A 13,527-nucleotide genomic window follows, 5' to 3' on the forward strand; every position below is an offset into this window, starting at 1 on the left:
TCTATCATGTCAGATATGAGAATAGCAGTTCCTGCCCTTTTTTGTGGGCCATTGGCTTGAATGATAGTTTTCCATCCTTTCACTTTACGTCTGTGTTTGTCGTGTTGAGTTAGGTGAGTTTCCTGTAGACAACATATTGTTGGGTTGTGTTTTCTGATCCATCTTCCTACTCTGTGTCTTTTAATAGGTGAATTCAGGCCATTGACATTTATTGATATCAAAGATTGAAGATATTTTAATGCCATTCTTCTAGGGTTTTAGAGTGTTTTGATATATGTCCTATTTGTGGTGGTCTGGTTGTTTATAGGAGACCTTTCAGAACTTCTTTCAGGGCAGGCTTGGTGATGGTTGCTTCCTTCAACTGTTGCTTGTCTGAGAAGGTTTTGATGCTTCCATCTAGTCTGAATGACAATCTAGCAGGATAGAGTATTCTTGGCTGAAAGCCTTTCTCATTGAGCACTCGATAAATATCTTGCCATTCTCTTCTGGCCTGTAGTGTTTGTATGGAGAAGTCTGCTGCTAATCTTATGGGTTTTCCTTTGTAGGTTGTTGTTTTCGATGGGTTAGGTTGTTTTCGCAGGGCTGGTTTCACGGGCGGGTAACAGACGACCAGGGACTCATAGTTGAGCTGTAGGCAGTATCTCTTTATTCATGCAGGACTCAGCACAATCTAAGCCGAGCTAAGCTAAACTCAAGGTAAAGTACTCTAAAACTCACAATGCTGTCTTTATATATACTTGCCAAGTAGGGTGGAAACAGGGTGTGACATAGAGAGGGTGGAGAGAAAAGTGACTGGTGACAATCAGAGTGTGACAAGGAGAGGATCAGGGTGTGACAAGGAGGGGGGGTGGAGCAAAAACATATCATGAAACAGTGGGGATTGAACCAATGCCCTGGAGGGAGGTACTTGTTAACAGCGGTTATATAAATAGAATGAAGTGGTTATGTAAATAGAATAGTGTTAAGCAGGGGGGATTTAAACCAAATGAAACAGAAGGGGTCTCATGCATACCAACAGTAGGTGACTCTTTGTTTTTCTCTTGCAGCCTTGAGGATCCTTTCTTTATCCTTATTCCTTTCCATTCTAAGTATGACATGTCTTGGTGTCTTTAGGTCTGGGTTAATTCTGTTTGGGACCCTCTGGGCTTCTTGAATCTTTATGTCTTTGGTGTTGTCTAGACTAGAGAAATTTTCAGCTATTATGGCCTGGAGAATGCTTTCTTCCTCCCCTTCTCTTTCTTCCTCTGGTAAGCCAATAATGCGTATATTGTTTCTTTTGAAGTCATCCCATAGGACTCTGTTGTTGTTTTCAGCATCTCTTAATCTCTTTTTGAGATCTCTTACTTCTTTTTTAGTTGTCTCTAATTCATTCTCAATCTTGCTAATTCTGTTTTCAGCCTCATAGATTCTATTCTCTCTGCCCTCTACTGCTTTCTGGAGTTCATCTATTTTGTTGACCTGCTCTGATACTGTTTTAGCTTGTTCAGCTAGTTGCCTTCTTAGCTCAGCGATTTCAGCTTTCAGCTCTCTAATAACCATGAGATAATTAGAATTTTCTTCCATTTTCTCATTTGTTATTTCTGATTACAATTTTTTCAAATTCTTTACTCACTCCTATTATTATTTCCTTTGCTAATGTTTGGATGTTGAACTCATTGTTTTGTGCTTCACCCTCTGGAGGACTTTTAGCTGGACTCTTGTCCTGGTTCGAGTCTCCAATACTTTTTCTTGTTGTTTTAACCATTTTATATATGTTAACAGTTTTTTCAATCCCTGAGTTGGAGCTCAGTGGTGTAAAAGCCTCTTTTTTTTTCTTCCCTCCTTACTTCCTTCTTTTAGATATTTTATTTTATATTTATTATTTTGTGTATATATATATATATATATAGAGAGAGAGAGAGAGAGAGAGAGAGATTAGAAGGAAAGGGGGAAATAGTAAGGGAGACAGAAAGAGAGACACCTGCAACCTTACTTCACCACTAGTGAAGCCTCCCCCAGCAGGTAGGGACAAGGAGCTTCAATACTGGTCCTTGTATATGGTAACATGTTTGCTCTACCAGCTGTGCCACCACCTGGGCCCTTGTTTCTATTTATTTTTTTTAATTATCTATATTTATTTATTAGATAGAGACAGCCATAAATTGAGACGGAAGGGGGTGATAGAGAGGGAAAGAGACAGAGAGACACCTGCAGCCCTGTTTCACCACTCTCAAAGCTTTCCCCTTGCAGGTGGGGACCAGGGGCTCGAACCCAGGTTTTTATACATTGTAACGTGTGCTCACCCAAGTGTGCCACCATCCAGCCCCTTGTTTCTCTTTCCATAGAATGTGAGTTTAGTGATTCTTTCACTTGTAATGAATGTGGGGTCTAGTTGTGCCCACCTCATGATTGTTCAAGGGTAAGCAGTATTTTACTATCAGAAGCTTAATTGAATATTTTAGTAGAAAGTACAGCAGTTCCAGTGAGATAGTTCACTTGGATAGCACGCTGCTTAGCCGTGTGCAGGACATAGGTTTGAACCTGGTCCCCACTGCACTGAAGGAAGCTTGGGTGTTGTGGTTTCATTCCTTCTGTCTCTCTCTGTCTCACTCCTTTTTTGCTCTCTTTCACTTTTAATTTGAAAAAGATCCTGAAAAAAAAGTCTGTGAAAGGTTGAAGAGACAGTATAATGGTGATGCAAAAGACTTTCATACCTGAGGCACCAGGGCCCCAGGTTCAATCTCCAGCACCACCTCAAGCCATAGCTGAGCAGTGCTTCTGGTTTTTCACTCTTGTCTTTCTCTTTGTATCTCTTTTTTATTAAAATAAGTAAATGTGTGTGTGTGTGTGTGTGTGTGTGTGTGTGTGCGCGCGCGCGTGTGCGTGTGTATTTCAAAAGTACTGAGAAAATTGGTTTTTTATCTTGGCAAACATATGTAAGACATATAGCTTTTGATTTAGTGGGCTACTGCTGGAGCCTTCTTATTATAAGCCAAGGCTACTTCAACTGAAAAATAAAGAGCTTTCCGTTAGGTGCCCTAAGGTTAACAGAGCTTGTGGTGGCTTCCATGTGTCTGACCTGTTTCAATGTGCCCACCGCAGACCCCACTGCATTCTCCTGCACGAGCACTTCCCAGCAGCAGTAAAGAGCCTTCTCAGTCAGCTCGAGTGGAGCAAGGGCCTAGCTCAGATGAAAATGAACTGGCTGACAAAAACAGGACACCCTGCACATCCCCAGCAAGGAGAGACAGCTACAGTGACAGCAGTGGCAGTGGAGAAGAGGACTTCGTGAAAGCTCCTACCAGTGTCCCCAATCTGAACTGGAGCTCGAGTTTGCATCAAACTCTCAACAACATGATGGCATCTCACGGGCAGAGTCTACACGGTGCACCTGTGAGTCCAGAAGACGCCATAGCGGCCATGTTCTACTGTCCTCAGAAAATGCCCAGCAAGCCAGGCTTTGAGGACAGGTACCATCAGCATGATATGTAGTCCCCATATTCTGTCTTGTCTCAGAGATGGAAACAGTTACCTGCTTATCCCAAACAGGAAAAGTGTTGTGCATGGGTTTTAGGATGGCTGGGCAGATGATGGTTCTGTTCACTGTCCAGCTGCAGTGACTGACAACTTTAGCAAACCTTCAGCTCTCCAGGTGTCCAGCTTGAGCCTTGCTTCCATTTCCTAGGAATTGGGAAAGCTTGTGTTTTAGCATCATTCATACAACCTAACAAAATGACAAAAGAGTTTTCCATAGTGCTCGCTTGGGAGATTGGGGAGCAGAAATATAAAGGGAAGTTGTGGAGAGACCTGGGAATAGAAAGTTGGCAAAAGGAAGGATGTAAAAGAGTATAGAGAGAAAAGGAAACCATTGAAAGCAGAGAGGCATAACAGGGAGACTGCATCATGGTGATGCAAAAAGACTTTCATGCCTGAAGCTCCAAAGTGCCAGGTTCAATCCCCAGCAGAACCATAAACCAGAGCTAAGTAGTGCTCTGGTAAATAATGATAATGATAATAAATAAAATAGAGACAATACTTATATCTCTAAGTTGTTTTATTGTTTGGTTACATCTTTGTGTATATCCAGGTGCCATGTGGTGGCGCACCTGGCTGAGTACACATGTTACATCCAGGGACAATTATATTTGTTCATGTTTGTTTGTTTGGTTTTCTATTGTCATACAAAATAACTACAGGAGTAAGAATTTTTTTCTCTATTTGTCTTATGCTGAAAGACACATAAGACTTCTCTTTTTTTTAATATTTGTTTATTCCCTTTTGTTGCCCTTGTTATTGTATTGTTGTAGTTATTATTGTTGTTGTCGTTGTTGGATAGGACAGACAGAAATGGAGAGAGGAGGGGAAGAAAGAGAGGGGAGAGAAAGATAGACACCTGCAGACCTGCTTCACCGCCTGTGAAGCAACTCCCCTGCAGGTGAGGAGCCGGGGGCTCGAACTGGGATCCTTATGCTGGTCCCTGCACTTTGCGCCACCTGACTCCCAATACATAAGACTTCTTATAACACTGATGTCAGCATTGAATTAGCAACTAAAAGTAAAAAGATACTTAGTCAACTTGTCTCACTGATTTATGCTGCTTAAAGAGCATCTTTGGGGCCAGGGACATAGTTCTGCCTGTGAGAGCATCAGTTTATGTATCTGAAGCCCCAGACGCCACTGGTTCAATACCTGGCACCATATTCTACCAAAGGTGAGCAGTCTCTGACTTCCTCCCCATTGTAGTAAAGAAATAAAAATAAATCATTTTTAGGTGTAGGGGTAGATAGCATAATGATTATGCAAAGAGACTCTGAAGGTCTGAAGTCCGAGATTCAATCTCCTGCATCAACATAAGCCAGAGCAGATCAGTGCTCTAGTTAAAAAGAAAAAAATCAATTTTAGAAGAGCTTTTTCTATATAGGACTGGCCAGAGGGTAAAAATTGCTAATAGTAGCATCTAACAGGCATGAAATAAATTCACAATTTAGAATCAGACAAAAAGTAGCTGGGATTGCAGGAAGAAGCTGACAGGTTTCTGTCTCAAACTTACTCTCTGACTGTGAAATGTATTTGAAACTGGTTTTGCTTCTTGTCCCTGTAGTAAGCCCCGTTCCCAGCTACTACTGGACATGATGCCTAGACAGAGTGGTCATCCCCCATCAGCACCTACTTCCTCAAATTCAGTGGACAGCTGTCACTTGATTCACACTCCTGAGCCACCTAGACAGGAAAGCTTAACATCTTCAAAAAATGACCTGGAGAACTGCCTTGAAGACTTTGAACTGGTGAGTTATCCCCTTTATATTTTCTCAAATAAGATAAAGACATAGACACTTTCTCCTGAGTTAGAGTGAAGGCTATCCTTCAAAGTAACTTCCTATCTGTGTCCAGTAAATAGATAATATATACCTGGTATTTTCCTCTGTTGGGAATTATGATGGAAAGATAAAAAGTGTCTTATTACAAATCCTCACTCTACTATTGATTTGCTGTGATATGGAAGGTGCCTATAGACTAAAATATTTAATAATTTCAGCTGTAAAAGAGAATAAAAATCTCAGGGATAGAGTGACAAAACGACATCCAAAGAACTTATTATAGGGTCTGCTTTAGAGTTATCAGTAAGTATTTCACTTTATAAACCCTTAGGCATTGCATAATTTATTCTCAGCAGTGCAGTAAACATAATCTTTCAGTTATTTATTTTTAAATCTGTGACTATCCCCATACACTGTATAAACCTTTATGTTTCATTAGGCTCACTCAAAAAAAAAAAAAAAAGTTTTTTTTACACTCTAGATTAAGGGAATTGTGATGATTAATAATGAAGTAATGAAAGCATAGTTCAATAAATATATATAGTAATATGTTTCTGTGCTGCTTAATATTTAATCACCCAAATGCTGTCTATTTTGATCATTCAGCGATAGGTGGAAAGTACACAATGTTGTAGATTAATATTGCCTCAAAAATATATCAAGAATTTTTCTGACCCTTTCTCCCCCCCCAAAAAAAAAAAGATGTCCTTTGTTGTTTTTTTGTTTTGTTTTGTTTTGTTTTGTTTTTTATTTAAGAAAGGATTAATTAACAAAACCATAGGGTAGGAGGGGTACAATTCCTCACAATTCCCACCACCCAATCTCCATATCCCACCCCCTCCCCTGATAGCTTTCCCATTCTCTATCCCTCTGGGAGCATGGACCCAGGGTCATTGTGGGTTGCAGAAGGTAGAAAGTCTGGCTTCTGTAATTGCTTCCCTGCTGAACATGGGCGTTGACTGGTCGGTCCATACTCCCAGTCTGCCTCTCTTTTTCCCTAGTAGGGTGGGTCTCTGGGGAAGCTGAGCTCCAGGACACATTGGTGGGGTCTTCAGTCTAGGGAAGCCTAGCCAGCATCCTGATGACATCTGGAACCTGGTGATTGAAAAGAGAGTTAACATACGAAGCCAAACAAATTGTTGAGCAATCATAGACCCAAAGGTTGGAATAGTAGAGAGGAAGTGTTAGGGGGGTACTCACTGCAAACTCTAGTATACTTCTGCTTTCAGGTATATATTTTGCAGTAGTTTACGGATACATGTGAATATATGCTCTCTCTCACAGAAACTGGTGTATATCTAGGTTTTGGGACTTTGTTATAAAGTGAACCACCTGAGATGAAATTAGAGTATACTATGAAAGGAAAGGTTTCACCCAAGTAATGAAGTTGAAGGGTTGTCATTCCACACGTGAAGTCTCTGGACACAGTCTGAAGTGAAGCATGTTGAGGTGGCAATTGTTGTGTTGGTTAGGTTGTGATCGGCAGATGCAATATTATTTGATATGGATTGGGAGAGGCATACGGGAAAGTGGGCCATATCCAATGGTTCCAGGACTGGGGGAAGTAGAGGCTCTATAGTGGAGATGTGAGGTTCCTGCTATCTTAGGGTTCAAAAAGACAATCGATAGTTAAGGTTATCACATTATTTGGTAATTGGGTTAACTTTGAAAAGTCCTTTTGTTAGGGTTTGCTGTACAGTACCCAGTATCTTGTATATAGCTGTGCTATTGGATGCTTCTAATCTACTTGGTCTAGGCTTTTGAGACAGTCTGCATATCAATTACACAGCCTATATATTGAAAAGATTCAGTTTGTGTTTTGAAAAACTTCGAGATATACAATTAATTTTCCCCCTCTCGTATTAATTAACTAGTGATTTATATGACTACATTTTACTAGGAGTGTACATAAACACCATTCCCACCACCAAAAGACTGTGACCCATCCCTCCCACCCACTCCCACCCCCCACTGGCCCAGGAAGCTGCATGTCTACCCCTCACCACAGGGTTTTTACTTTGGTGCCCTACTTAGAATTTGGTCAGGTCCTGCTTTTAGTTTCCCTTTCAGATCTTCTTACTCAACTTCTGTTGATGAGTGGGATCATCCCATACTCATCTTTATCTTTCTGACTTAACTCACTTAACATAATTCCTTCTAGCTCTGTCCAAGATGGGTGAGAGAAGGTGGGTTCATTGTTCTTGATAGCTGCATAGAAAAGATGTCCTTTGATCACCAAAACATAACCACTGGTATGTCCTTTGTTATCCTGAAAATACAAGTATTACAGTGTAAGTGATTTCTTTCTCAGATTTCTCTGGGCAGACATAATGTTTAATTTAAATCTAGTTTTGACATTAGACAAAGATGCCCTTCTGTCTAGAATTGGACAAACCTGGGTGACTCTACTTGGGCAACTTGTGAGTCTTCCTTTTCTGTTGGTCGGTAGTAACAATAATCATATCTCCATCTATCTGCCTGCCTCCAGGGCAAAGTACACAACTTAAATCAGTTACTCTTCTTTCCTTAGGAAGTAGAACTTCTTATCACCCTCACTAAATCGGAAAAAGGAAGCCTGGGTTTCACAGTAACCAAAGGCAACCAGAGTATTGGCTGCTACGTTCATGATGTCATTCAGGATCCAGCCAGAGGTGATGGGCGGCTCCGACCTGGCGACCGGCTCATTAAGGTGAGGCGAGATCCAAGCAGAAGGGCTCTCTGTGGTGTGACCAAGAAGTCGTCCAGAACTGGTAGAGAAAGAATGAGGACATGGAGTCAATAGAAATCATATTTCTCTGGTGATGGTTTTCCTGACCCCATACTTCAAAATAGGGCCATTAACAACTTGGGAATTCAGGATCGAGGTGATGGCACACCTGGTTAAACGCACATAGTACTAAGGGCAAGGACCAGTGCATGGATCCAGGTTCGAACCCCTAACCCCATACTTGCAGGGGGATGTTTCACAAGTGGTGAAGCAGGCCGGCAGGTGTCTTTCTTTCTATCTCCCATCCTTTCTCAATTTCTCTCTATCCAATAAAATGAAAAAAAAAGGCTGCCAGGAGCAGTAGCTTTGTAGTGCTGGCACCCTAACCCTGGAAGTAAAAAAACAATTTGCGAATTCCTTTAAATTCTCTTTTCATTTAGCAGTTCCTCCAACCTCAGCTAAAGCTTGTCTCAGGGACAGAAAATGTAAGAAGTTTCCTATATTATTTTCCAGCCATGATGACAGTGAGCTAGTAAGTTCAGTTTTCTTTTGTTATCACCACCACCACAACAAAAACTATAACATGCATGAAAAACCCAGCATAGGACCAAGCTTGGAGCTCAGAAACCACTCACAAAAGGGAGGAACCCAGAATGCAGGTAGCAAGGTCAGAGAGACATTTAGAGCAAAGGTAAAGGTTCACTGCCTGTTTGGTTCCATGGCACCTGGCCAGGTTCCCACTGTTACAGCCATCTACCTTCTGGGCTCTCAGCACTGCTGACTCCCAGCCTTAAGCTGCCTCTGCCAGCCTGCCAATTCCAACAGAAAAAGGGAAACAAGAGCTAAAAATGAAGTGGCAAGTACAGGCAGTTGAGTGTAACCAGGAGCTGGCCAGTAGCACACTGGTTTAAGTGCACATGGCATGAACTGCAAGGACCTGCGTTAAGCATCTGGTTCGAGCCCCTAGCTCCCCACCTGCAATGGGGTCGCTTTACAAGCGGTGAAGCAGGTGTGCAGGTGTCTCTCTTTCTCTCCTCCACTCTGTCTTCTCCTCCTCTCTAGATTTCTCTCTGTCCTATCCAACAATAAGGGCAACAAAAATGGGAAAAATGGCCTCCAGGAGCAGTGGATTCGTATCGCTGGCACCGAGCCCCAGCAATAATCCTGGAAGAAAAAAAAAAAAACAGACCTACCCAACTGCAGAGACCTCCTAATGAGAACTTCAGGCCAGCAGTCCTAAGCATGGTCACCAAACCAAGAAGCTCTCTGGAGGAGGACTTCAACAAACTCAGAGAAATCATGAGGGGAATTGTAGGAAAACGTGTGATAGTGATCAGAAGAATGAAGAGTGCAGTGGTAAGAGCTTAAAAAAAAAAAAATCCCAGAGTCAGACACCTACAGGAAGATGGATGTCAAAGCTGAAATCAAGAAGACAGAAAAAGCCACTTAGAAAAAAAAAGACTAAAATAAATAAAGATAACATAAGAGAGTTCTGGAACAACATCAGCATAGTACAGGGAAAAGAGAAAAGAGCAGAATTTTCATTTGAAGAATGATTAGCTGAGGGAGGGGTGGTGGCACACCTGTTTAAGTGCTCATAATACTATGCACAAGGACCCAGTTCAAGTCCCCATGCCCACCTGCCAGGGGAACGCTTCACAAGTAGTGAAGCAGGTCTGTGAGTGTCTTGCTTTGCCCCTCCCTTTCTGTGTCCTCCTCCCCTCTCAATTTCTCTCTGTCCTATCAAATAAAATAGGTGAAAAAATGGTTGCTGGGAGTAGTGGATTTATAGTACTGGCACCAAGTAACCCTGGTGCCAATAAAAAAATACTAAATTAATTTTTAAAAAATGATTAGCTGATAATTTCTCCAAATTAAAGAAAGAAAAAACTCCAGATTCAGGAAGCTTAAAGAACTGTTAAGAAAAATGAATCCAAGCCTAGGTTCACAAAGGCACAAAGTTATTAAAACACCAAGATCAAAACAGAGCATTAATTCTGAAGGCTAGTAGAGAAAAGCAAAGAGTTATCTATAAGGGAAATCCTTGAAGATTATTTTCTCAATAGAAATTCTTAAAGGACTAGAATGGGGGTGGGGTGGTCCAGGTGGTGGCACACCTGATTGAGTGTACACATTACCATGTACAAGGATCCTGGTTTAAACCCCAGTCCCCACTTGCAGAGAGGAAGCTTCATAAGTAATAAATAAGTGTTATAGTTTGCTCTCTCTCACATTCCCTTCCTCCCTTCCTCCTTCCTTTTCTCTATATCTCCCCATTTCCTCTTTATTATCAGTCAAACTTGAAGACAGGACAAAGCTTTTCAGACCATCAACAGCTAAAGGAATTCATTACCACTAAACCAGACCTAAACGAAATACTAAAAAAGACTTATATAAAATGAACTATAGAAGGACCTCACCCATAGAATTAAACAAAACAAGGGAAACAAACAAGACCCAATGATGATGGGGCTGAGTTTTGGTGCAGGGATATTGGTGTTTTGATGATGACCATGGAGAAATAATGTGTTTTGAGGAGGAGAGAAATTGTACTTTGAAAACATTTATAACCAAGGCCTCCTCAAAGTCAAGTAGTCATTGTGAATTATAAAAAGATGTCCTATGCACTCGATAAGTTTTTGATATTACCTTTTCATTGATAATTACTTGGTTACTGTGCTTACGATTTCCATAGTTACTGGGGATTATCAATAAATTAGAACTCTATTGTAAATCTTCTATAGGGTAATATGTATTATATAAAAAGTTTTATTATATTTTCTTGTATCTTCTGTGTTCCAAAAGTGACAACCCTACTTTGCCTTTTTTCATTGTTATAGGTTAATGATACAGATGTGACAAACATGACTCACACAGATGCTGTGAATCTGCTCCGAGCTGCACCCAAAACAGTCACACTAGTTCTGGGACGAATTCTAGAATTACCCAGAATACCAGTGCTTCCACATTTGCTCCCTGAGATCACATTCAAGTGCAACACAGAGGAGCTGGGTAATGCAAATCCAGACTTACTCTAAGGGGTTTTCTTGGTTTGGAGTAAAAGTAAGTAAACATATCGTAAGACTAAAGAAACTGTACTGTCTTCCCCCAAAGGCTTTTCTTTATCTGGGGGCCATGGCAGCCCTCAGCAAGTAGTCTACATTAGTGACATCATCCCGGGGTCAGCGGCAGCCACGGAGGGCAATCTCCAGCTGTTAGATATCATCCACTATGTGAATGGAGTCAGCACACAGGGAATGACCTTGGAAGAAGCGAGGAGGATGCTAGGCATGTCCCTCCCTTTAGTGATGCTGAAAGCAACAAGGTACTCTGCTATCTGTGGGGTGTGTGTGTGTGTGTGTGTGTGTGTGTGTGTGTGTATTACATGCTGTTGGTGACAGCTGATGTTCTCTTTTAAAATATATTCATAGAGGGCTGGGGAGACTGCATAATGGTTCTGCAAAGGGCTTTCATGCCTGAGGCTCTGATGTCCCAGGTTCAACCTCCAGCACCATCATAAGCCAGGGGTGAGCAGTGCTCTGGTCTTTCAGTATCTGTCTCATTAAAAAATAAAATAAACATTTCAAAATAAAATATATCCATAGAGGGGTCAGGCAGTGGTTCACCTGGTGGCTCGCCTGAGATCAAGTCCCTGGTCTCTACCCGTAGGGGGAAAGCTTCAAGAGTGGTGAAGCAGGGCTGTAAGTGTCTCCGTCTATCCCTCTATATCTCCCTTTCCCCCTCAATTTCTATGTCTCTAGCCAATAATAAATAAAGATTTAAAAATAGAGTCAAGAGACCTTTAAGAAAATATATTCATAGATTTGCAATTTATAGACTGGCCTGGCAGGAGGCTGGGCAGTAAGTAACACGTGTTAATATATGCAAGGACCTGGCTTCAGGTCTCTTTCCCCACACCTATAGGTGGGGGAGCTTCATGAGTAGTGAAGCAGTGTTACAAGTGTCTCTCTTTTTCTCTTTTCTTCCTTGCACTCTTTCTCTCTCTGTCTCCTAAAAAAAAAAGTGAGAGGGGGGTGTCAAATCATTGTGCAGGCACCAAGCCCCAGCAATAATGCTGGTGGCAAAATAATTTCTTAAACAGCAAGGCCATCGCACCTGACGGGTGGGGGGAAGGTGCTATTTTCCAGGTCTTTCTCTCTCTTTCTTTCTTTTTTTACTATGTTTTCATAGTACATAACCCTGTACATAACCCTTTGAGTATAAATGTCTGAATTTTCATTTTTTAAAATAATTTAAAGGCATGTTTCACAGCCCTTAGGTGTATGAAACTTAGAGATTTCTGCTAAGTTATCTTAGAACTCCCACCCAAGTGACTAATAGTTGAGTTAGATCTTTAATGTTACCAGTGTTTAAAATGATAGGAGAAATACTGTGATGTGTTGGACTAAAAGACAAAGAATATTATGTGAAGAAGAGATTCCCCATCTTTTTAGGTCAGGGAATATCTCCCTGCAGAATACATAGTGGAAGACGGACAAAATCTTATCTATACTTTCAAGGAGTGTCTAGACACCCTGAAGTCCATCCAACTCCTCACGCTAAATTGAAACAGATGGTTTGAAAAATAGTTAAACAGCTTTAGTAATTTTCAGTTGCCTTTTCTTATTTATTTTCTTTTAATAACACAGAGATGGTCATCCAGTGGTCCCCATCAATCCCAAGAAGTGTGCTCTTACAACTCCAAAGTCAACTGAAGCTAATGGTAAAATTGTGTTCACTTATATCCCACATAGTTATGGAGAAGTCAGTTTGTTTGTTTGTTTGTTTGTTTGTTTAGAAAAACAAATTTGGATCCCATCACCAAAGTGGTGTGTTTTTTGTTTGTTTGTTTGTTTTCCCTCCAATTGTTTAAAACTCACTGTGATAGAGCAGGAAGCTTTCCAGGATTGAAGACCAAATAGACCTGAGTGAATAATTCCTGCGTAACCTTGACAAATTCTTTTATCTAAGATCCTCCCTATTTCCAATCAGTAAAATATGCAAAGTTTGGAATCTTTGTTATCCGGTTATAATGGGGCATAACTACAGTAACATGTGAGTATATGAAAGTTTATCACAATGATTGTAACATAATTTTTTCCAGACAGTTACTGACTTTATTCTCTTTAAACAAAGTATCCTACATTCTGAAATAATAGAAACTGTAGTGTGAGTAATTGTGGCCACAATGCACATAAAATTAATGCTTATCCTGAACCAAGCACTTTTCTAACTTTCCCTAGGAGTTTGGTAATTTAACATGTCTCCTGGGGGTAATAATAACAGACCTTTCTACTCTCTATAAAAATGAGATTTTTGCTGTCATTCCTTAAATAGTAAATTGACAAAGTTCACTATCTGTGATGCCTCTCCCATTCAGTTTAGAAAAGTCCATATTCCATATCTCACACTGGTACTTAATTTAGTCCAAATGGACCTTTTGGTCTGTTTTTGCCACCATGGTTATTTCTAGGGCTCAGGGGGCTCAGTGTCTGCATGACAATTTGACCGCTCCCCGTGGCC

At 40.9% G+C, this 13,527-nt stretch overlaps 1 protein-coding gene across 12 annotated transcripts in view; it reads left to right on the plus strand.

The window, feature by feature from the left end:
• Positions 1-13,527, plus strand: part of PTPN13 (protein tyrosine phosphatase non-receptor type 13) — a 220,297-nt gene that overhangs the window by 173,378 nt on the left and 33,392 nt on the right. For all 12 annotated transcript variants that reach the window (XM_060187764.1, XM_060187766.1, XM_060187767.1 and 9 more), the window contains 6 exons: positions 3,082-3,449; positions 5,081-5,264; positions 7,828-7,986; positions 10,845-11,016; positions 11,119-11,329; positions 12,654-12,727. In XM_060187764.1, the coding sequence (XP_060043747.1) occupies positions 3,082-3,449; positions 5,081-5,264; positions 7,828-7,986; positions 10,845-11,016; positions 11,119-11,329; positions 12,654-12,727 (1,168 nt within the window). The remainder of the gene's footprint in view (positions 1-3,081; positions 3,450-5,080; positions 5,265-7,827; positions 7,987-10,844; positions 11,017-11,118; positions 11,330-12,653; positions 12,728-13,527) is intronic.

This window comes from Erinaceus europaeus, chromosome 3 (assembly GCF_950295315.1).
Source record: "Erinaceus europaeus chromosome 3, mEriEur2.1, whole genome shotgun sequence".
NCBI lineage: Eukaryota > Metazoa > Chordata > Mammalia > Eulipotyphla > Erinaceidae > Erinaceus > Erinaceus europaeus.